The following is a 23,070-nucleotide window of genomic DNA, read 5'->3' on the forward strand; positions in this document are numbered from 1 at the left end:
CCAGAAAAGGATTAGTTTCTTCGTTTTAACAAAAATTGAAAGGAAGACATATGTCTGGCAAGTCACCAGTGTCAAAGAAATAAATTCAGGCTAATAGCTTGGAAATAAAGAATCCATCTGGTTTACCTGCACAAAATGTGACCCACCAAGCCAAATCCAGACCACCATTCCAATATGGATGCTTAAAATGAGCTCTATAAAGCTTCTAGTACTGCAGGCTTCTTAGAATTGTAAAAACAGATGGGGCATTAGACCCTTGTTAAACTGCAATACAGATGTGTTTGCTGGGCAATGTTATTAGGCAGAGGCTTGGTTTGTATATATTTGTAATGATGTCAAGCAATCTATAAAAACCTGTTTTCATCATCCTATCAATGCACTGAAGTTATGGGAATTTTTTGAATCAATGTATTCACTCCCAACTGTAGGTAACATGTACTGAAGTGATTACATGAACGTTGGCATTGTATCAAAACTCAGTGTGGTGCAATCTATATTCAATTGTTTTATTAAATTATGTTCTTAAAAATAATGAGCTCACCTCAGTTAAGAGGTTTCACCACCATCATGCTGTAGACTGTTTCCTATCATAATAAACAGTGTGGAGCATTTATGTGTGGTAGCCCATATTATTTTATCACACACAATTATTATTTTAAGTTACAAAAATCTATAAAAATGCAGAAGCATATATGCCAAGTCAAAAACTTACTCGGAGAAGCTGTAGTTCACTTTCCAGTTTGACTCTGTCAGCAGAAATGTATTGTTCGGAAGGTTTGGCAGCAGCCTCACACCTTTCTAGCCAATTTTGGAAAGCAGACAGATCCTTCTCCTGTCTAGTGGAATAAAACCAAAATGCCATTCATTTGGGGGTTTTTAAATAAATTGGTTTACGCCTACAATTATTTCTCAAACTGAGGAACACAACAATGGCTTACTCACTTCTGCCACTGTGCTAGGTAAGTCTCTAGTGAGGTTAGTCTATCTTTAACTTGGTTTGTAGCCTTCTCATGTTGTTGTTGTAGAATTAAAACATCCTGAATTGCTTTTTCTTTGTTTGCAATTTTGCGACCACCAGATGACAGAGAGGCCAATGCTTGTCTCATTTTTTCCAGGGCCTGGGAGAGATCCTGTTTAATTTGAAACAGTAAACAGAACGCAATTACCATCCTATGTACTATAGTCCTATGTACTATCAGAAAAAGCAGAATTAGTAATTAAACAGCAACTTTATTTGACCTATGTGTAAGTGCAGTGAAATCAGCCAGCATATAAACACAGAAATGGCACCCGCATAGTGGAACACCATCTGCAGTGCCACCTACTATGTTCCCATGCTGGACAATTTCTGCTGGCAGGTAAAAGCATTTTTTAAAATATTTCAAATTTGGTGATGAACATAAGGATTTTTATTAGAGTTGATGTTTCATGCAAAAGGGCACATTTCAGTTTTACCTGTTGGGTTTTGTGGATATTTTATTGTTCTTAGTGGCTTTAGCACTTTGCAAGTTGCTTTGAATGGTTCTTAAGCAGAAAGAAAACATGTACACATAAATATCAAGAATAAACCCACAGGTCTAGAAAACAGACTTAGGACAGGGCAATCAGCAGGAAGTGCAGAAAGCAAGTAAACTAGATGCGGTCAGTTGCAGGGTGTGGGATAGGGGTTGTGCAGAATCTGAAACAACTCACAGCATCAAAACCCATCTGAGTCCACCTATATCCAACAAGAGCCTAAAAACTATCAGAACCCCAGTCTTCATACAAGGCCATATGAAATTTTAAAGTCACTGCCTTATCTCAGAACTGTGGGCTATGGCATTGCAATGGCAATACAAATGAGAAGCATGCCTGTGGAAGCTATAGAATAAAATATAATTATAAAAATAAAATATAATATAATAAATAAAAATTAATAAAAATAAAATATTAAAAGTTCTTAATTAAAATCCTGCACAAAACAAACCACCAGATCATAAAAACATAGATAAAATTAATACCAGTTTCCAGACTAAAGTTGGAAATGGCAATGTCTGGTATGCAAAGGAGAAGACCCTGAGAACCCAACAAGAAGGCAGATATAATAGTGAGGTCAGCACTTTCTTTCCCTTTAAATGGAATTCCTTGTCTGTCTTCAGATTGCTGCTCTTAGGGCAATTTCCTCCTTTTCTCAGAAGTTCCAAACTCAGTCTACCCTCTCTCTCAGCTAGAGATATAGTTAGGAGCCTATCTCTCTCTCTCCTCTTTCCTATCAAGTAAGTTCCTAAATGAACCTTTATCCACTTTCTAATCAGGTTGTACACCATTGCTGAATTAATTACTCTGCCAACAACTGAAACATACTATTAAAATGGTGGTAAAATATTAACCACCAGATAAACAGTGATATGTCAGCTTGGTTCCTAAAGGACAGTAACACTGCACCAGGCAAACATGTAAGGGAAGAACATTGTACTGGGAATGTACGGTTGTTGAAAAAGCCCTGGCTTTAGTTGCCACCTACTTCATTTCTGAAGGAGGGAGCACTGATAGCAGAGTTTATGAGGCAGATTGTAACTGATGGGCAGGAAAATGTTGGAGAAGGTAGTCCTTTAAGTTGCCTGGGCCCAAGTCATTTAGACTTTAAAGGAAAGAACCATACCTCTGAATAAATTCCAGAAATAAGTGGACAGCTAGTGCACATCTTTCAGAATTAGAGTGATATGATCCCTAAATCCTGCCTAATATTAGCTTGCAAGAAGTAGACAGTAATATGTGAAAGTAATCCATGCTACTCTGAACAGAGCTGCAGTTGAAGAACTCTAGTTGAAAATCTTACTTTTATAATTGGCATCATGCCTGCTGTGTGGCAACACAGAAACACCATATGCTGACTAGCAATAAATGGGTGGGAAAATTTTAAATTCAAAAATAGTTCTTTAGGTTTCAACCTGGCAATCTGACTAGTATGAATAAGACAAGAAAAGATTTTTAAATAAAGCTACAATAGTGCAGGTAAAATGGTGCATTTTCCTTCCTGGTTCCAGAAAGAAGCAGAAAGATGGAAGCAGCCTCAAGCGCCTTAGGAAATATGTACGAACTCAGTTCTTGCATCCTAAGATGAGGTATATTTTCTGTTTGGCCAGCATATGTGGAAGAATAACTAAGGATCCCTTGGGAACTGTAAGCCAAAATGCCCTCAAAACGAGGTTGGGGAATTGTCAGGTGGGCACCTGGCTTAATAGGATCTTTTATCTGTGTATACAGGATTCCACGTCCAGAAATTAATGCTTAAATCTATCGACTCCAATTGAGTAAAACAAAATTTATTCTAGAAAATATAGGCATACATACAAGGCAATGTGTTCATGAAATATACATACAGTCCTAGGAAAATAGAGAGAGATAGAGAGACAACACATGGATAGACAAACAGGGTGATAATTACCGATCATAGTCTTCCAGGAAGGCTCCAATGGTGACGTAAGAGGATGGGGGAAATGGACCCAAAACTGATCAGTAATTGGGGATGGATCTAGACAGCAGAACTGGGGTATTGCTAGATGCGCACATGTGGGGAGACTACCTTGAGCCCTTAGGGGTGGGAGGTACAGGGGTGGATGACAGGTGGTCAGCTGGTACATGACCTCAGAAAAGGGGAGGCTCTGCAGTGACCATAAGGGCTGGACTAGTGCAGTAGCCAATAGCCAGTTAATTGGCAACCCCTGATTGGACGCTCATAGCTAGCCAATGAGCGGACTTGGCCTTAGTTACCTGATTGGCTGTCCAGGTAACAATGGGCCAAGGGGGAGGCTCCAGGATGACTGTTGGGGAAAATAATGGGGGAAATTACTGGGTGGAGGTGTGCTTAAGACTATTAAACTTATCTAAATAGATGGCCAAATTGCTAGCTAAGGTAACACCCGGTTTACACAAAGGAACTTGGCTCTGGCTGAAGATGGTCTTCCTCTTCTTCAGTCTTCTTCTTGGCACCAGTCTTTGTCTTGAGTTCCGTTAGACAATGGCTTAGGCGGTCCGGCAGGATCCACACCTAAGATAAGCTTGATTGCCTTATGCAGAAGTTGAAGCAGCTGTCGGATACATGAGTCTCTTGTTTTGCTGTAATGGAGTCAGGAAAACAAGATGGATTCTGGTGGTGTTAGCCTTTGATTGATGGAAACAGGCTGGAAACTGTTTGCCTGTACTGTTCATGGCAGCATGGCTTCTTCCACTGCAGAGGCCGAGACTGGGCACGCAAGGAGCAGCTGGAAGCTCGTCTGTAGTTCTGGCTAACACCCATCCAGAGATGTAGAATGCTGCTGCAAAGCTGAGGCTTATAGTATCCACATAAGCCTTAGAAACCGTGGGCAAAGTCCACTTCTTAGAGCAGATGTGTGCGAGTTAAAACTCCAGGCACCCTGGCAACCATATTGGTGATCACGATGTCCATGTGTATTAAAAGTAGGGGGCTTTTTCTTACAAAACTGAGTGGGAAACCGCATGAAGAGAAGATGGTGATTGTTAGAATGCATCCTGATTGCCAACCTCCTGCTCCCTTCAAGGGTAAAACAGTTCTTTCCATGGGCAAGTTAAGAAAGTTGTCATCTTGTATATGAAGTTCTTCAGTCTAGAAACACCCAGGCAGTGTTTTATTGTCACAGTCCCTGAAGAACTATAGAACTTAAAATCATGGATGCTCTGTTGTTACCCAGGCCTGGCACATACCAAGCTTTTTGATAAGGAGCTTGTGGGGGTTCTTACAGCCCCAGAATCTATCACATATGAAGTATATATTCCCTATAGACTTTTCTGAAGCTCAGAGGGATAAATAAAGTCCTACAGGGGTGTGGCATTATGTGGCCTTTTGAATGAAGAAAGTGAATCAATGCAATTTACTTTCATGGAGGTCTCTGTCAAGTCCCCCATTCTTTCATCCTATTTGGTTTACAACTGTAGTGTGATTACTCATGTTTTATTGACACTCTCTGTGTTATGCCTACAGAACAATGGGAAGTGAAGTTATAACTTTCCCCTGCGTTTTCTCAGGTTCCTTATCAGCTATCCAGAGCTTTGTAGAATTGCTTTTTAGAAGTTTTGTACTGAGCTACAGATATTATTGTAACCTCTTAACCTTTAGGTTTGAAATGTTACAGCCATTTGTTAACAGCTATTCCCCATCTATATAACGCTTCATCTTGTTTTTGTTTCTTAATCTTCTTACTGACCCATCAGTGATGTCCTACTATCTGCAATAAATGAATCTATATGGAAATACAAAGGATCTCATTATTGTTAGCATGGGTGGCTTGACATTGTGAGAAGATTCACGTATAAGTGCTTAATTGAAAAACTGGAGAACTTTGATGCCATGGCAGAAAAAGTCCCTGTGATCAAGAGACCCCTAATTTTAGTTATATATGGACATCGTAATCACCTGTTTGGTTGCCAGGGTGCCTGGAGATTCAACTCACACACATCTGCTGTGAAATGTGGGTTTTATCTACCATTTTATAAGAGACTTATGTGAATACTAACAGCCTCAGCATTACAACAGCACTCTATATCTCTGGAAGAGTGCTAGCCAGAAGTCCAGATGGGTTTCCAGCCGCTCTGTGTGTGCACCATCTTGGCTGTTGCAGTGGAAGAAGCTGCGCTGCCAGGAACTGTCCGGGCAAGCAGTTTCCAGCCTTGACCATGAAAGCCATGTTGGTAGGCTAACATCATCAGCGACCATCTTCCTGCAGTGCCAGACTCCATGACAGTGAAGCAAGAGGCTCACGTACTCAACAGCTGTTACTTCTGCATATGGCAATCAATCTTATTTTAGGCGTGGATCCTGCCAGACTGCCTAAGCTTCTGTCCAATGGAACCCAAGACAAAAGATGGTGCCAGCAGAGGAGTAAAGAAGAGGAGGAACAGCTTCACCTAGAGCCACAGTTCTTTGTATAAATTGGGTGTCACCTTAGATACCAATTTGGCCCTATATTGTCACCTTTAGATAAGTTTAGATAGCTTGTTTAATCACCTCTATCCAATACCTCCACCCATGCCTTGCCCTAACTGTCACCCTGGAGCCTCTCCCTTGTCCATTGTTACCTGGAAACCCAATCAGGTAACCAGGGCCAGGTCCACTCATTGGCTGGATATGGGCGTCCAATCGGGTGCCCTGAATAGACTGGCCACTGCCCACCACACAAGTCAAGCCCCTATGGTCACTTCGGAGCCTCCCCTTTTTTCTGAGGTCATGTACCATCTGACCACGTCATCCGCCGCTGCACCTCCTACCCCCTAAGGGTTCAAGGTAGTCCTTATAACCTCTGACGCAACTCCCCACACGTGTGCATCTGACAGTACTACATACTCCACCGTTAGATACACCCTTGATACCTGATCAGTTGAGGGTCCATCCCCCATCTCCTTTTTCATCGCAATTGGAGCCTTCCTCGAAGACTATGATAGGTAATTATTACCCTGTTTGTCAATCCTTGTGTTAACCCCTGTCTATTTCTACCCTATTTTTATTAGGACTGTATGTGTGTTGTGTGACTTTATACCCTTGTATGTTTGCCTTTATTTCATAATAAACCCCTTTTATTATTATATTATATTGTCTCGTTATTGGGTAACTTCCAAAGCAGATACCTTCTGTATAAATAGGTTTCTGATCTTGCTAAAAGGCAGATTGGCCTTCACTCTAAATTCCCCCAAATCCTATTTTAGGGCAATTTGCTTAACACCCCCAATAATGGACAAGCACCAGATCTTCAAGAAACACCCCTACAAGGGGGAGAGAGAGAAACCGGAGCCATCCCGAAAGGGCCCCCGTGGCACATCATAGATGCCCACAGGTTGGCAGGGAGGGGTTCCCCGCTGCACATCCAGTGTCTGTTCATCACCCTGAAGGTTTGGGACCCCTGCAGATCTACAGAGATTATGGATGCAGGCCAAACCAGGCACGATGCAATCCTGGGGCTACCCCCTGCCCTGACTGAAGTTGAAGAGGCTGAGAACAGGGGCCCTTCAGATGACCAGGAGCAGTTGGAAGGCAGTGGAGGGGATGATGAGCAAGAGAAAGAGCCCAAAGAAGGAAGGTGACCCCTTGACCAAAACCCTGGCAACAGAGCAGGGGGAGGAGGAGATGGGAGATTTCCTCGAAATGATGAGATTTGAGATGGCCCAAACCATGCAAGAGGAGATGAGAGCCAACAACACCTTCATGGAACAAGAGCTGAGAAAACAGATAGCCAGGGCCCTGAACCTGCCAGCCCTGCAGGCCCCGAGAGCACCATCAGCTCCACCGCCCCCACCCGTGCCAGACTGGGGGAGATCCAGAGAACTGACTACCATCTTCAATGGAGACTCAGAATAGGTGGAGTATTTCGCCATACAAGCGAACAGCTTCATGTACTATTGGGGAGATACCTTCCCTGATGAATTCAGCAGAGTGGATTATTTAGGGTTCAAGCTACAGGGGCGTTGCAAAGAGATAGTATGTTGGCCTCTATGAGACCTGAGCTGTGGAACTAGATTCCGTAGAAGTTTTCTGACAAGCTCTCCTGGTGCAGTATGAGGACCCATTGCAAGAAACCAGGGCCCTAACGGCCCTTCAAAAATGTGACACGGGTCCAAGTCGGTAAGAGAATATGCTGCTGAATTCCAGGCCAATGCGGCAAAAGTCAGAGGATGGAGCGAGCAGATGAAAGTGGACCAGTTCCAGCGGGGTCTGAATGCCAGTCTACTGGATCAGGCCCTGAACCAAGCGGACCCGACCTCACTAGTGGAGTGGATCCAACTAGCCAGAGAAGTAGAGACCCAAATGCAACGAGTCACCCTACAGCACCAACAGCAGCAAGGGGGTAAGGGGGGATGTGAGTCTCAGGCCGGAGCTAAAACTGAGGGAAAGAAGTCTGCCACCCCAGGGGGAAGAGAGAGAACCCTGGAGCCCCGGCAGGGTTTCAGGTGTAACAAAGTGGGTCATTTAGCCACCGAATGCCCAGAGAGACCTCGAGGCCCCCTTTACTTCGAAGACTACCAGTGCTCCCAAGTCCCAGAAGGATGACGCAGGCCACAAGAAGCCAACGCGTAGCAAGGTAGCAGCCACTACCCAACGGGAGGAGGAGCCGATCCTGATTCTGGAATCGGGAGAAGCGTTGGAGGAGGGCTAACTGCCAGCAGGAAACGCGAGTGACCTGTCCTGAGCGGCGCAGAGCGACAGGTCGAGGAACTATCGGCGCCACTATGGGTGAGAATAACTGAAACTTTATTCTTCATCCCCTTTATTGAACCCCAACCTCAAGTGCTTCATGCGCATGAGGGCCCTGTTGGACTTGGGGTGCACTAGAGATATAATTACTCCAAATTACCCTAGGTCTACCAACCTCTCCCCTCCACCAAGCCATCCAATCCGAGCAAATGGATGGAACAGTAATGAAAGGGGAGCCCTGCACTGAGCAAATGCAAATGGTGCCGGTGGGGATAGCAACTCATTGGGACTGTGAAATATTTGTAATAGCCCCCCCTCCACTTCCTCTAACCTATTACTAGGAGTGGGTTGGCTGGCCAAACACGAGCCTCAGACTGAGGGGGGGAGCACACCATCGATTTTGAGGACCCAGTCTGCAATATGCATCACTGGGGAAAAGCCTGGGGTCCTGAACCTCCCCCCATGAACGAAAAACTGCCTAACAATTGAGGAGGTGAGAACCAACCCAAGGGAATACCAAGATCTCAAAGAGGTGTTCTAGGAAGAGGAAGCAGATGAATTACCGCCCCATTGGAACACGGATTGTGCTATTGAACTGATTCCAGGGCAACCATTGCCCAAGGCCAAAGTGTATTCCATGGGATGGGAAGAAAAGGCAGAATTACATAAATTCCTGGAGAAAAATTAGCAAGGGGCTTCATCCAATCCGCTACATCCCCCCACACCGCACCAGTGGAAGGAAAAGGATGGGGGGCTTCGCTTTTGCACAGACTATAGAGGGATAAATGCAGTATCGATGTTGACTGCATACCCCCTCCCCCTCATTATTAAATACAGTAGCCCAAGGCAAGGTTTTTTCAAAGCTAGATCTGAGAGATGCATACTTCTGGGTACGCATCAAAGAGGGGGATGAGTGGAAAACTTCATTTAATACACCCAAGGGCCAATTTGAGTACCTAGTCATGCCATTTGGACTTCAGGGTGCCCTGGAGGGTGCCCTTTATCAATAATAATAATAATAATAATAATAATAATAATAATAATAATAATAATAATAATAATAATAATAATAATATTTTATTTTTATATCCCGCCCTCCCCGCCAGGCGGGCTCAGGGCGGCTAACAGACAGTATCAATGAAGTACTGAGAAAATATCTATACAAAGGGGTGGTGGTTTACCTTGATGACATCATTATCTATTCTGAAGATCTCCAGTCTCATGTAAAACTAGTCAGAGAAGTGCTGCAGACACTCTATGAGAAGAAGCTATTCACTAAGCTGTCAAAGTGTGAGTTCCACAAAATTGAACTGGATTACTTGGGCTACAGGGTCTCGGGGAAGGGAATAGCGATGGACCCAACCAAAGTACAAGCGGTGTTGGATTGGGAACCCCTGAGAATTTGTAAACAATTACAATCTTTCCTCAGTTTTGCAAATTTCTACAGAAATTTCGTACAGGGGTTTTCCCAAACGGTCCGACCACTTACTGACTTACTTAAGACCAAAGGGAAAGGGCCAGAGACTAAAAAACCAGGGGCGAGATTACTGTGAACTGATAAATGTCAACAAGTGTTTGACAAGTTGAAAAGACAATTTACTAGTGAGCTGGTACTAGTCCACCCAAATGTTTGTGGTCCAATGAGGAGGGGGGCCTCCACCCATGTGCATATATTTCAAAAAAGTTCTCCTTGAAACAGAGGAATTGGTTGGTTTGGGACAAGGAGGCATATGCCATTAAATTCACTCTAGAAACGTGGCGCCCGTGATTGGAGGGAGCCCGAATGCCATTTGAAATATGGACGGATCACAAAAACCTAGAGGCTCTAATGGGCAGCCAAAAATTGACAGTAAAACAAATTCGGTGGGCAGGGTTCTTCTCCAAATTTGATTTCACACTGAAACACATCCTGGGCTCATACAATTTCCTTGCTGATGCAGTTATCCAGAGCTTTGTAGAAGTTTTGTAGTGAACTATAGATGTTACTGTAGCTTTAGGTTAAGAGGTTACAATAACATCTATAGCTCACTACAAAACTTCTACAAAGCAGTTCTACAAAGCTCTGGATAGCTGATAAGGAACCTGAGAAAACGCAGAGGAGGGTTATAGCTTCATCACTTTGCATTCTCCGCCCTGAGCCCTACAGAAAATGGGCGGAATAGAAATATACTAAAATAAATAGATTTGAAATGTTAGCGCCATTTGTTAACGGCTATTTCCCATCTATTCAACGCTTCCCCTTGCTTTTGTTTCTTAATCTTCTCACTGACTTGTCAGTGATGTCCTATCCTATTTGCAATAAATGAATCTATTTGGAAATACTAAGGATCTTGTTATTGTTAGCATGGGTGACTTGACAGTCTCCACTGGAGAAGACAGATGAAAAAAATTGAGGCTAATCAATAATGCTGTAATGGAAATTCTGAAAAACTGCATCTCCCAACGAGCTCCTGACTCTGAAACGCTGTTTTCTGAGGGGAGGACGAAGAGGGAGGGAAAACGGAGAGAGGCAGCCTGAGAGACAATTACAGCCAGGAGAAGGCCTTTGAGAAGTGAAAGGATACCAGTGAAGTAACTTCTTGAAGTCCTGCTGTAAGACTAAAGCACAAGGTACAGACATGGTTTACATTTAACTGTGTCGAGAGAGTAATGGGAAGAAGGGCCTGGAATCAGTGAACACTTCTATTTTACTGGCAAGCATATAATAGTTAGAGAATCATCCTTGGAAACAAGTTATTATTTCATATCTCCTTTTTTATTAAATTTGTCTTTTTACTTACCACATTACAATTATTGTTATTATAACTATGTGTTAGTGTAATTGTCGGAATCCTCCAGGGTCGAGAAAGAAGTTTCTAGCCCTGAAATACCTTCAACACTTGCCTCAAAGCTTGTTTATTCAGGCAGGCTTGCTGGAACAAAGGCATAAAAATTCTCGAAATATAAATAAATGTTGAACATGTAATAAAATGGCAAACCTTTAATCTGTTCTTACCATATGAAATTGGAGAGCCTTGTAAGTTTCTGCTGATGAAGAGCATAGAACATCTGTCTCTGCTAGTTTGGATTCGTACCTGTATAGGTCCTGTTGAATCTAAACCAATTCAATAAATTAAAACAAAGATGTTGAACAACTATGCTGCAATTTTGATATGAACATGTATACCTTCTTTATTTCAGGAACTAATCTTATGCAGCATCATAAATGTTATATGAACTGAGAGAGAACCTATTTTTTATAGTTTCTTATATGCCTCTGTATTATTCTTTATTTTTGTTTTTAGTTCCAACAGTCTTAATCCAAACGTTAAAATAATTCCAGTTATTCTAGTCATATGACACGTAACTCTGAGCAACCTCACAGCTCTAAAAGGATGGCAGTGATGGATTTGTGTGTATATATGTACATGAGGTGATATATAGCCTAATTCCATGTATGTTTACTTGAAGTATAATACCTACTCTTGTGAAATTATAGAAGAATACTTAAAGTGAAGGGAGAGGTATAGAACATTGTGGAATTAAAAAGATAGGAGAAACTAATTTGGGAGTAGTTGAGGAGGGGAGAGAGACATGAGAAGCTGAAGAAAGACCTGAGTGAGGAGAGCAGAAGAAACTGGATAGACAGGACACTGAAAAAGAAAAGTAGGCACATAGCAGCAAAACTAACAGATTGTGAATGTAAGTTTTTTTTAAAAGGCTGTTTAACCAGTACAGCCAACAATTTTGTCACACAACTAGAAGCAATTTGAAATTATTTTGTTGTTGCTACAGTTAGTAAGAAATTAGTTGTTTTCTTAAAGAAACACTGCTAACTGTCCATCTGTCCAACAATTGGATTTGAGTCCAATAGCACTTTAGAGACCAACAAGATGTTCAGGGTATAAGCTTTGGAGAATCAACGTTCCCATTACCAGATACAAATATTTGATCAAGGGAGCGCTGTATGCAGAGTTATACCAATCTAAGAGACCAATCCTAAAAAGGGCTACTTAGCAACCTACTTAGGCTTATTCAAAGGGGCTTAATCCCAGAAAAGTGACATTATAGAAGAAAAGTGTCTTTAGGATTGCACTGGATGTCCATTGACTTCAATGAGCTTAGAATGGAATAAGTCTCCATAGTTTCACACTGTCACTCCCAGCCATAGGCATTGGTTGCATCCTATCCGTCAAAAAAATTCTTATTAGGATGTATATTTGAAGGACACAGTGCTTTATTCCCAAATTAATTTCAGTATAATTTTATGCACTGTAGAGCTCTTTGAACAAACAAAAAGTGCTATCTTTCAGACTGTGTAGAAAACACGATATTTAAATTGCTATCTATTCTGGAGATAGTTAATTTTCACCCTCTACTGAGTAGCGTAGAAAAACTTTACAAAGTCTACCTTTGAGAGGTTTTCCTCATATTTTTGCTGTAGCAATGCTTTCCCTGCCATCATTTCTTCCAGATGCTGTGCACGATCTGTGAGTTCTTCCCAATATCTTCTGATCTGTGTCAGCTTGGCTTTTATATGTGCTGATTCTCCAGAGGTAAGATATTGAAAAAATGAAGGGATATCCTCTTCCAGACTTGGGATTTCATTTTTCTTGACATCTATTTCCTTAATAACAACCTAAAATATAAAGCAATTTGGATATAAAGAATCTATAATTTGAACAAGCCACATTTCCAGAAGTCTCTCTCATACATGTGCACTCCTTAGGGCTACTGAATACCATGAAATCACCAGGTGGAAGAAACTATCACTTCAAACGGCATCCTCCAGTATGGAAGATGAGCACCTGCAGTGACTCACTTTGTGGATAAGGTTACATTACAATGCAAATAATTATGTGTGTGTGTGTGTATATATATATGGCAGTGCAATATAATTAACTGTTTAACAGGTTTAGTATGCTAGTAATGTAACTAATTTGCTCCTACAAATATTGTGTTTTAACTATGTATAATACATAAGTAAAATTACAAAACAGTGATTATATTGCTGAAAGTGTAAGGTGATTCCTTGGGCCAATCACCCATTCAGAATTTTTGTTTGTAATATTCATCTGGAAAATTAAAAGATGCTATTTCTGCTTTTCAATACCATTTTGCACTGATTGCCACTATTGTAATCAATATAAAGCTGGTAGAGATTATATAAATGTACACCCACACTAATCGTCTCACATGTGGCAATTAACTAGGCATGTAGGTGGATTACTGAGAACAGAATCGGCTGAGCCTGCCATCCGCCAGCTGTTATTGTGACAAGTAGTATTGTCTGGTGTTGGCTTACGTCAACTTAATATAAAACCAATATAAAACTTACATCAAACTAATGAAAAATCACTCCTCATATAGCCTAGTGACCATATTTACATAACAGAAGCTCTGGGGATTGTGGACTATAATAATCTGTTTCATTCTCTGGAACTCTTTAAATAGCCCATCCTTGAAGTTAGAAGTAACGTAAAAATTGTATTATGGTTTTCTCAGGCTTAGAAACAGGGAAACATAGTATACACATTCATATTCATAAAATTCATCAAGACATTAGTGCGAGTATGAAGTCTAATCATTCATTCAGTGAGCGCTGCACTGAAAGAAATAAGAATGTCAGGCAAGGAACATAGTTTAATGAGAAATATATATATTAAATAGTCTTGTTACACTATGTCCAAACTATAATTTATTACAAAACATTTTGAAAAGAGAAATACAATCAATTTCCAGTGCATTCTGAGAAACAATTTTTTTTATGGAACTGTGAAATACATAATGGTTTATTTTTAAAATCATGTTTTCAGTTTTAAATTAAATCTAATTTTTAATACGTTTGATTTTGGATTTATAGCAGAAGTCATTTTTATATACAAATTTGTGTACTTGTCTTTTAGTTCTCTCTCTCTATAACCTCATAGGGTGCAACTGTTTTCAGTTGAAAACATGTAGAGGCAATTAATGCTCTCCTTGATGATAAACAAAAAATTACAACCTAGTTCCAATGTTAGATACCTTATTAAAGTTTATCAAAAGCTCTGCTTTATTCTTTAATATAAGCCTCAATCTTAAGACTGCTCTGAGATGTTTAAAATCTTTGGAAGCAAGGGAGTTGACCCTTTCCAGTTTGCGAATTCCAATGAGTTGACCCTTTCCAGTTTGTGAGTTCCATTTATTTTAAAGAGAAAACAAATAATACTGGAAACCTGCTCTTGTACTGCAGAATGAGTACAGTATGCTTCTATTTTATGTTCTGGCATTTCTAAGTACAAAATATCTCAGGAAAACTGACCCTTACTACCATTAATATACAGAAAATGAGGAGAGTAAATGAAGAGGATTGATGTGTGGGAATGTATGCTATGACATCACCAAGTAATGGCCTGTATTTTTGGAGGCCACACTATTCTTTCACACAATGATTCAAGACAAGTGGTTTTTTCCCCCAGTACAGTGCAACACTTTTCACAGATGGTTAGCCTCTATAAGCAAGGTACTATCAATTAGTAGTAAGGGGACTGTGACTTATTTATTTCATTCTCACTCATTTACTACTAATTGATAGTACCTTCTGAGCAACTCAGGGCACATGGCTTAGGGTGCTTATACGCTTGGTCATCACTTGGTCACATATTCTCCTACTCCTTTACAAAGTTACTCCAATCAAGCTTGTTGAAATCAATGGCAATATGCTAGAATAACTTTGTAGGATTGCACTGTGAAACTCATATTGGTACAACAGCTGGAAACAACTCACAGGACCAGAAAGGATTGAGACTGATTAAAGTACTTCTTCCAACTATGGCAGGATCTTTTTCCATGTTATCCTTCCTTAACATATAATTAAACCCATGCTGTGTCATATGTAGAGAGAAGCAACAAACAAGATAGATCGCCTTCAGAGTACTAAAGCAATTGAACCAAGTCATATGCTTTAAAGTCCAGTCTCACAACAGGAATTTGACTTAGGACAACAGAAGTCAGTTTGAGAATGAAGGATAGCTGGATCTGGATAGTCATCTTCCCATTTGGAAAGGGTTACATTATTTCTATGAATAACCTTTCTGTGTGTGTGTGCATGAGCAATTTTGCCCTAATTTTCACCCTGCTAATTTCTTACAAGTAATGTTCTTCAATTCCCTATCAGATCATGCGTGGCACACCACCAACTGCATAACTTTGCATGTACCTCCCATAAAAGTTACTTGAGGAAGGCTTGGTGCATTTCAAAATTAATATTAATGTGACCCATATATTTTCATTTAATAGAATTATTTTATATGAAATCTATTCCATCATTCTTAACAAATAAAAATACATGCTATAATATAAATTAATTAGTAAGTAAGTAAAGTAAATTAGGGGGAACTAGAGGAGAACAATGCATGCTGCCATGGCCTTGAAGTCCTTGGAGGGAGAGCAGGATACAATTGTGACAGACAGAAATTCCTGCTGCTTCAAGGGTAATTTCAGAAAGTATTTTACTCCATTGCAATTAAGACATGAATGTCCTGATTAACTTAATGTATAAACTTATGCTTCTTTTCTACCCTAATACTCAGGATATGCCCTGACCTGGATAGCCAAGGCTCACCTGATCTTGTCAGATCTTAGAAGCTAATCAGTAGTTTAATATTAGTATGTCAGTATGTGAATGGGAGACCACCAAGATATACAAAGGTTGCTATGCAGAGGCAGACAATGACAAACCATCTCTGAATATCTTTTACCTTGAAAATTCTATGCAGTTGCCATAAGTCGGCTGCAACTTGATGGCCAAAAACAAATAAACCTTCCCCTTCAACCCTCAGGATTTTCAAATTAATGTTATAATGAATGTTATATGATTTTCAGAAAATATATTAAAAGTATAACCCCTCATTCACACAAAAATGATATCTTTTGAAATATATTTTAATTTCTCTGCACTTAATTACAATACAATTTAACTACGATGCAGCAAGAAGCCTGTGTCTTGGCTGAAATCTTGTGCAATTTATAAAGACTTTAGAGCAAATGATTTTAAATAAACTTAAAGGCATTTACTGGGCCCAGTATTGGTGGCTTGAAACTGAATTCAAATATGTTTAATGCAAAAGTGAGGCATTTTCATCCATGGTCATGTGTGCCCTAAACTGGCAGAATTGGTGTACCCCTCTGGACGCAATATCATGTACATCACAGTATAGTGCACAGAAGGAAAAAACCCTCCATATCCATCTCCCGAGAGTACAGATGCAGTAATCCTACATGCTTCACTGTATTCAGGACTGTTATTTTGACAGCACTAAGGTGGTTGGGGTTGGATGGGTATGGTAAACTCTTTCACATGAACAGATGATGAGTGTTGAGAAATCTAACAGTACAAGCCATCTGCTTGGTGGAGGAGCGCCTTGCATATAATGGGCACACAGCTTTCTGCCTTACCTGAGCCTCTTGAGACTGAGGCCAAAGCCTTTGAAACTGAATGTATGTGTTTGTAACAAAATGATGAGGCAATTAACAATAATATCAGGGAACAATTCTTTTCATACAAGAAACACTTTTGTATCTGAGGTTTATTACTGAACCAGGAAAAAAGGAATCTACTGTGTGAAATAAATCAGAATATGTAACAAAGGGGTATGAATATAGAAGCTACTGAGCATAGTAGTGTCTTTATTATTTCAGCATTATCGAGAAATAAGATACACAAATTGTATGTAAATTATCTACCATACTGAAATAAAATACTAGCATCTGTCATACATGTTACAATATAAAACATTCTACACTCTGTGAAAACATACCATGAGGATATTTTGCAGGTCAGGAATTTTAACTGAAAATGTATTTATTCAATGAAACTGTGATATATGTCCATATTGCGTACCACGGATGTATAAGGGAAAACTGCACATTGAAAATAGGGATGGAAATCAACATATACATTTTTTCAGCTCCTGCAAAACCTTCCATCTTGGTATCTTTGCCTCAAAGTGTGACATTTTTGTACATTGTTGTAGACTGAGTTAAATGTCTGTTCCACTTCACAATGGCTTTCTAATGGAGAAAAAGAAAAAACACTGTTTTAATGCTAAATATAATGAGAACCAATCACCTTAATTTGGTTGATTTGCATATCCAAGGAAGACGATGATATTTCCAAGGTATCCAGTTCTTTTTCTTTTTCAGTGATCCAGATGGACAAAGCTTCAATTTTTTTGCCAAAATGATCCCACTTGTTTTTCACCATTTCCATGGTTTTAATACTAAAATCAACCATATTTAGTAGAAAAAATAAACAGTCTGTTACCGTGTAACTGTGCCCATCTGCTTACATAAATAATTTAATGAAATTTTTTTTATAATTACCCTTAAATATTGTGACATTTTAACAACCTTATTTTCCAGTTTTGAACCTTATTTTCAAGTTTATCAGAATTTTAACAACTATATTCTTATATTACCCCAGAATTATTGAAGCTGATTAGTAACTTTATTAGCTAATAGAATAATGTTAGGGTCCAGTGGCATCTTTAAGATCAATGAAGTTTTATTCAAGGCATGCACTTTCATGTGCACTCACACTTCCTCAGATACACAGAAATGGAAGCTAACAGTTCAAACTTAGAGGATGAACAGCAAAATAACACGTAACATGATGAAGAATCTTTTACACATTTAAATCCTGGTTTGACATATTTATCACCTCACGGTTGTTCCCCCTAATTAAAACAACTGCTGATCATATAAACTTAATTTGTTATTCCTGTTCCGTCTCCACATATCTGAAAACATCTTCATCATGTTACATGCTAATTGATGCTCAGCCTCTAAATTTGAACTGTTACCTCCATTTCTATGTATCTGAGGAAGTGTACATGCACATGAAAGCTCATACCTTGATAAACCTTTGTTGGTCTTAAAGGTGCCACTGGAATTTAACTTTGTTCTATTGCTACAGACCAACACAACTACCCACCTGGATCTTATAGTGACCCCTCTCACAGCTCACATCTTTCCTGTGCTGTGGAAGTTGCACTGGCTTCCAGTGTAGAACTGGATTAGATTCAAGGTGCTGGTACTAACCTTTAAGACTCTTAAATGGCCTGGATCACCTCTCCTGGTATACCCTCAAGAGAGCCTTGCACTCTAGTGACCAACATCTGCTGGCCATGCCTGGCCCAAGAGATATCCAGTTGCCCTTGACTAGGACCAGGGCCTTTTCTACCCTGGCCCCAATCTGGTGGAACTCTCTGCCAATTTCCATCCAGGTCTTGTGAGAATTCCTAACATTCCACAGGGCCTGCAAGGCAGATATTCTGCCAGGTATTTGGCTGAGGACAGCTACGATTTACATCTGGCACTCCCACTTCTCTCGTGAGATAGCTGCACCACCTAGATTTAATGCCATCTTGTTTTTAGGGGAACTGTGCTGCTTTTACTGTTATTTAATTTGGTTTTACTCTGCTTTGGAATGTAATTTGCTGTGAACTGTCCAGGGCTGGCCCTTCCACTAGGCAAATTAGGCATTTGCCTAGGGCGCCTGGTCGGGAGGGCACTGAATTGGGTGCTCCCCCCTCCCAGTGCCCTAGGCAAATGCCCTGGTTGTGCAGTAGTTGCCTGACTTTGCTTCGCCTCCCTTCCGATTGGAAGGATGAAGCAGAGCCACATGGCTGCTGGCTTTGTTCCACCTCCCTTCCAATTGGAAGGGTCAGCCCTGCAATTGTCTTGAGACCAGCTGTCAGGATAGGTGGTCAAAAATTCAAATACATAAATAAAATCTTTTATCAGCTAATGCTGTTGCATCATTTAGCAAAGGGGCAATACTGATATAGGAAGTGGCCTTATCTCAGGGGTGTCAAACCCATTTGTTATAAGGGCCAGATCTGACAAAAATGAGACCTTGTTGGGCCAGGCTACGTGTGTACCTATTTAAGATTAGGTAGCAGAGATACAAACTTTTTAAAGGACACAAACACGACTAAAGATTTTTTTAAAAAAAAAAACTTTAAATAAAATATGCTTAAAATTCTTTGTATTTCTCCCATGGGATCCAGGGAAATGGGCAAAGGAAGCTCTGGCTCTTTCCCTCCCTTCTCAGGGGACCAGGAGGAGGAGGAACCTCAACCAGTAGAGAAAATCGAGGCTTTGCTCTGTAGCTCCTGTGCGATTGAGCAAGCCTTGCAAAGCAAGATGAGATGCAGAAGGAAGAAAGAGAGGGAGAAGGAAGCAGACAAAAGTCAGTTGCTCAGAGGCCTGATAGGAACCCTCCGGGGCCCTGATTCGGCCCCCAGACTGCATGTTTGACACCCCTGCCTTATCCTATATGTAGTCTTTAGGACTCTTCAATAATTGAAGCAAGATTGGCAGAAGCCAGATTGCAGCAGTTTGCGCCCAGCAGAGGGAATATAGAAGAGAAGAAGAGACTGTATTTATACCCCACCTTTCACTTGGAGTCTCAGAGCAGCTTACAATCTCCTTTCCCTTCCCCTCCCCACAACAAATACCCTGTGAGATAGGTGGGACTGAGAGCTCCCCCAGAACTACTCTCGAGCAGAACAGTTCTGAGACAGTTATGACAGACCCAAGGTAACTCCAGCAATCAAACCCGGTTCTCCCAGATAAGAGTCCACACACTTAACCACTACACCAAACTGATTCTCTAGAATATAGCAGTGCATTCTTAATAACTTAATTTTAATTCCAAATGATGTTAGTCATTTTAAATTTAACATTGCAGATACAGTACCAAGCCAATAAATTCAACTGAAGTTTTGTCAATGAGTTCAGTGACTTGGTCTTCATATTATGTGTCAGTTGGCCATGAAACCAGGTCAAAATGTAGAAGAATGATCAAGAGGAACATTATAACTATGTTCCTACTGTATGTGTATCCAACCTTATTTATTTAATATGAAAGAAAGGGCAATGTGCTGAAGTTCCAAGTACAATAATTAAAGCCAACCTAATCTATTCTTTGTAATTCAAACAAGGGCTTTGCATATTCCTTTTATGTACAGGATTGCAGCACAGCACAGCTTCACGTCTCTTCCACATCATTATTATTCCATATTCCATTCCCCTACAGCCTCATATCTTCTACCCCTATACTTCCCCAAACTTCATGCATTTGCTTCATCCTACATATCATTATCTGTCATTTTTTCCTATTCCTTCACCCTATATATGTGACATACTTGGTTATGAACAACCCTGTATTATTGTGCTCATGCCACAAGTATGTTGCAAGAAGATCCGATGCTGTACAGTGAACAGTGGAATGAAGATGGCATAAAAATCCATCAATACAGCTAGCATATTTTGGTTCAAACTCAAAGCTGTGTTGCATTTCAAAGTCAGCCTCATTCAATTCCAAAGCAGGATGTCAGTCTTTCTGATGCAAATGTTGAGGCTACAAAGAATGCATGTGCAATGCAAACCATATAACTATATGTACAAACCAATTAACTGTGTCTAAGTATGCATCTGAGAAATTCAATCAGTTGCTTAAATATGCATGCATATTTTCCCTATGAAGAAAGGTTAAAATGCTTGGGGCTCTTTAGCTTGGAGAAACGTCAGCTGCAGGGTGACATGATAGAGGTTTACAAGATTATGCATGGGATGGAGAAAGTAGAGAAAGAAGTACTTTTCTCCCTTTTTCACAATACAAGAACTCGTGGGCATTCAATGAAATTGCTGAGCAGTCAGGTTAAAATGGATAGAAGGAAGTACTTCTTCACCCAAAGGGTGATTAACATGTGGAATTCACTGCCGCAGGAGGTGGTGGCGGCTACAAGCATAGCCAGCTTCAAAAGGGGGTTAGATAAAAATATGGAGCAGAGGTCCATCAGTGACTATTAGCCATAGTGTGTGTGTATATTTGGCCACTGTGTGACACAGAGTGTTGGACTGGATGGGCCATGGCCTGATCCAACATGGCTTCTCTTATGTTCTTATTTTGCGGCTTAATTGTGATTGTCTGTACCTAGTTAACAAATAAACTAATTGATATACAAATTAAAATCTATTCAAAAAAGGTCATGGGCAGAAGACACTGGATGGTGAAGTGAACTTTTCTACATCTGATAAAGAAAAAAAATGGCTGTTAAAATAATTTATATAATGGAAATCAGTCATTCAGTAAAACAGTATATCATATAATATTATCAGGAGAGAACAGTTCATAAAGAATAAAGCCACCAACAAGGGGGAAAATGATACAACAACTAAAAATACTATTTTTTCAGGATTAATATTATGGGGAAATAGTCATATTAAAACATAACTTTTCACCAAAAATGTTAAAAATCCAATCACATACGGAGTAAACAACATTAGAAAATGTTACGCATCTTCTCAGAAAAAAACATTTATGCATGTAATGAAAATCCAAACAATGACCAAGACTCCTTATTCAATAGATACACTTTTAATCATTGTGTGAAGTTAAACGAGGAAGCAGATCCAGGGGACAGAGAACTGAACTGAGACCACGGAGAACTTGGCTTAATGGAATAAATTACTTGCTTAGAGCAAGTTGAAGCCTCAGGTTCTTATCTGTAAAATGGGAATATTAACAACATACCTCATAGAAATGTTGTCAAGATAAACATTTCTTTAAATAACTTAATATACTATAGTCTGTTAAGTTTGATCCACATGTCATACCAACAATGGATGAATCTGGAGAGTGTCTCATGATCCACACTTTACAAACAAACAGACGCAACTCTTGTGGATGTTTCCTAGGGTTGCTACACTTTTCACTGCAATGCGATTGGACCCAAGAAGCTACAGCTGTATGCATCAATATTCTACACTGTATAAGGCATTCTCTACATGAATGTACCTAGAAATAATACAATGTTGAGATTAAACAGCTGGAATTGAGTCCTGTAGCACCTTAGATACGAAGATTTTCAGTGTATAAACTCATTTTGTCAGATAGGAGTTAGAATGCATATTTCTGAGTTTTAATATCCCAGTCAGAAGGTGGGGAGTGTTGCAAAGAAGGAACTCAAGATGAGTAGAGCAGAGGGGAAATTCTTGAGGGCAGAAAATTAGAATCTGTAGTGAGAGAAGGCTCCTAGGACCCTATTTAGAACAGGCTTTGTGACTATTACTGATTCCTGGATCCCAGCAAAATAGCATGGAATTAGATAATATCTGAGGATATTTGTTAGTAAATCATAAAAAATAAACTGTGACACAACTGTGCCAACTCAGGCCTTTTGAAAATGCTACCAAATTTGTTTAGAATCCTCTGATTCAAATTCTGCTGAGACTAATATCTAATTTACATGTTATTTCTAAACCCTTTTAAATAGTCTTATTTGATTGCCTGTTGAGAAAAGTATGACCACAATGGGTGATTTTATCCATGGATGTTGATTCTGGAAATCATAACTCACAAACTGCCCACGAAACTGGACTGCTATCCCAGATCCAATAACATAATTCATATTCATATCACTGGGAGCAGACTTTATCAAAGCTCATCTTCCAAAATAAATTTTGAAGGAAAAATTCAGTTTTAGCCTGTAAAATGTGATAAATATTTACCTTGAAATTTATATAACTCTTCTTACATTGTAATAACGTATGGACAACTATACACTTTAGAATTTTAAATAGCAGCAACAGGTAAACCAAATTGGGAAATAATTCCAATGAGAGAAGGCACATTTTGATGTTCTGGTGCACAGAGCAGAAAAAAAATGCCCCCCCCCAACACTTTAGAGTATGCTAGGGTTTTTCTAAATCTCTAGGCACTTTGGGACATAGCAGTATTAATTTATCTGATTTAGCTTGAATGGAATAATCTACTGTGTATTAGTAAGGCTTTAGTTATCTGTCCAGTTAATAGTGATCAGCTGTGTAAGAGTTAATGGGCTTAAATGCATATAATTGGA

The 23,070-nt window shown here is 39.9% G+C and overlaps 1 protein-coding gene across 2 annotated transcripts in view; it reads right to left on the reverse strand.

The window, feature by feature from the left end:
• Positions 1 to 23,070, reverse strand: part of SYNE1 (spectrin repeat containing nuclear envelope protein 1) — a 621,543-nt gene that overhangs the window by 425,080 nt on the left and 173,393 nt on the right. Inside the window, exons 31-35 of one of the 2 annotated variants that reach the window (XM_060240915.1) lie at positions 17,271 to 17,421; positions 12,573 to 12,800; positions 11,178 to 11,276; positions 943 to 1,130; positions 713 to 836 (exon numbers count right to left, since the gene is read on the reverse strand). In XM_060240915.1, the coding sequence (XP_060096898.1) occupies positions 713 to 836; positions 943 to 1,130; positions 11,178 to 11,276; positions 12,573 to 12,800; positions 17,271 to 17,421 (790 nt within the window). Of the gene's footprint in view, positions 1 to 712; positions 878 to 942; positions 1,131 to 11,177; positions 11,277 to 12,572; positions 12,801 to 17,270; positions 17,422 to 23,070 lie in introns of those variants that run through there. The other variant, XM_060240910.1, reaches the window with a different exon arrangement.

The sequence above is a fragment of the Heteronotia binoei genome, chromosome 1 (assembly GCF_032191835.1).
Source record: "Heteronotia binoei isolate CCM8104 ecotype False Entrance Well chromosome 1, APGP_CSIRO_Hbin_v1, whole genome shotgun sequence".
Taxonomy (NCBI): domain Eukaryota; kingdom Metazoa; phylum Chordata; class Lepidosauria; order Squamata; family Gekkonidae; genus Heteronotia; species Heteronotia binoei.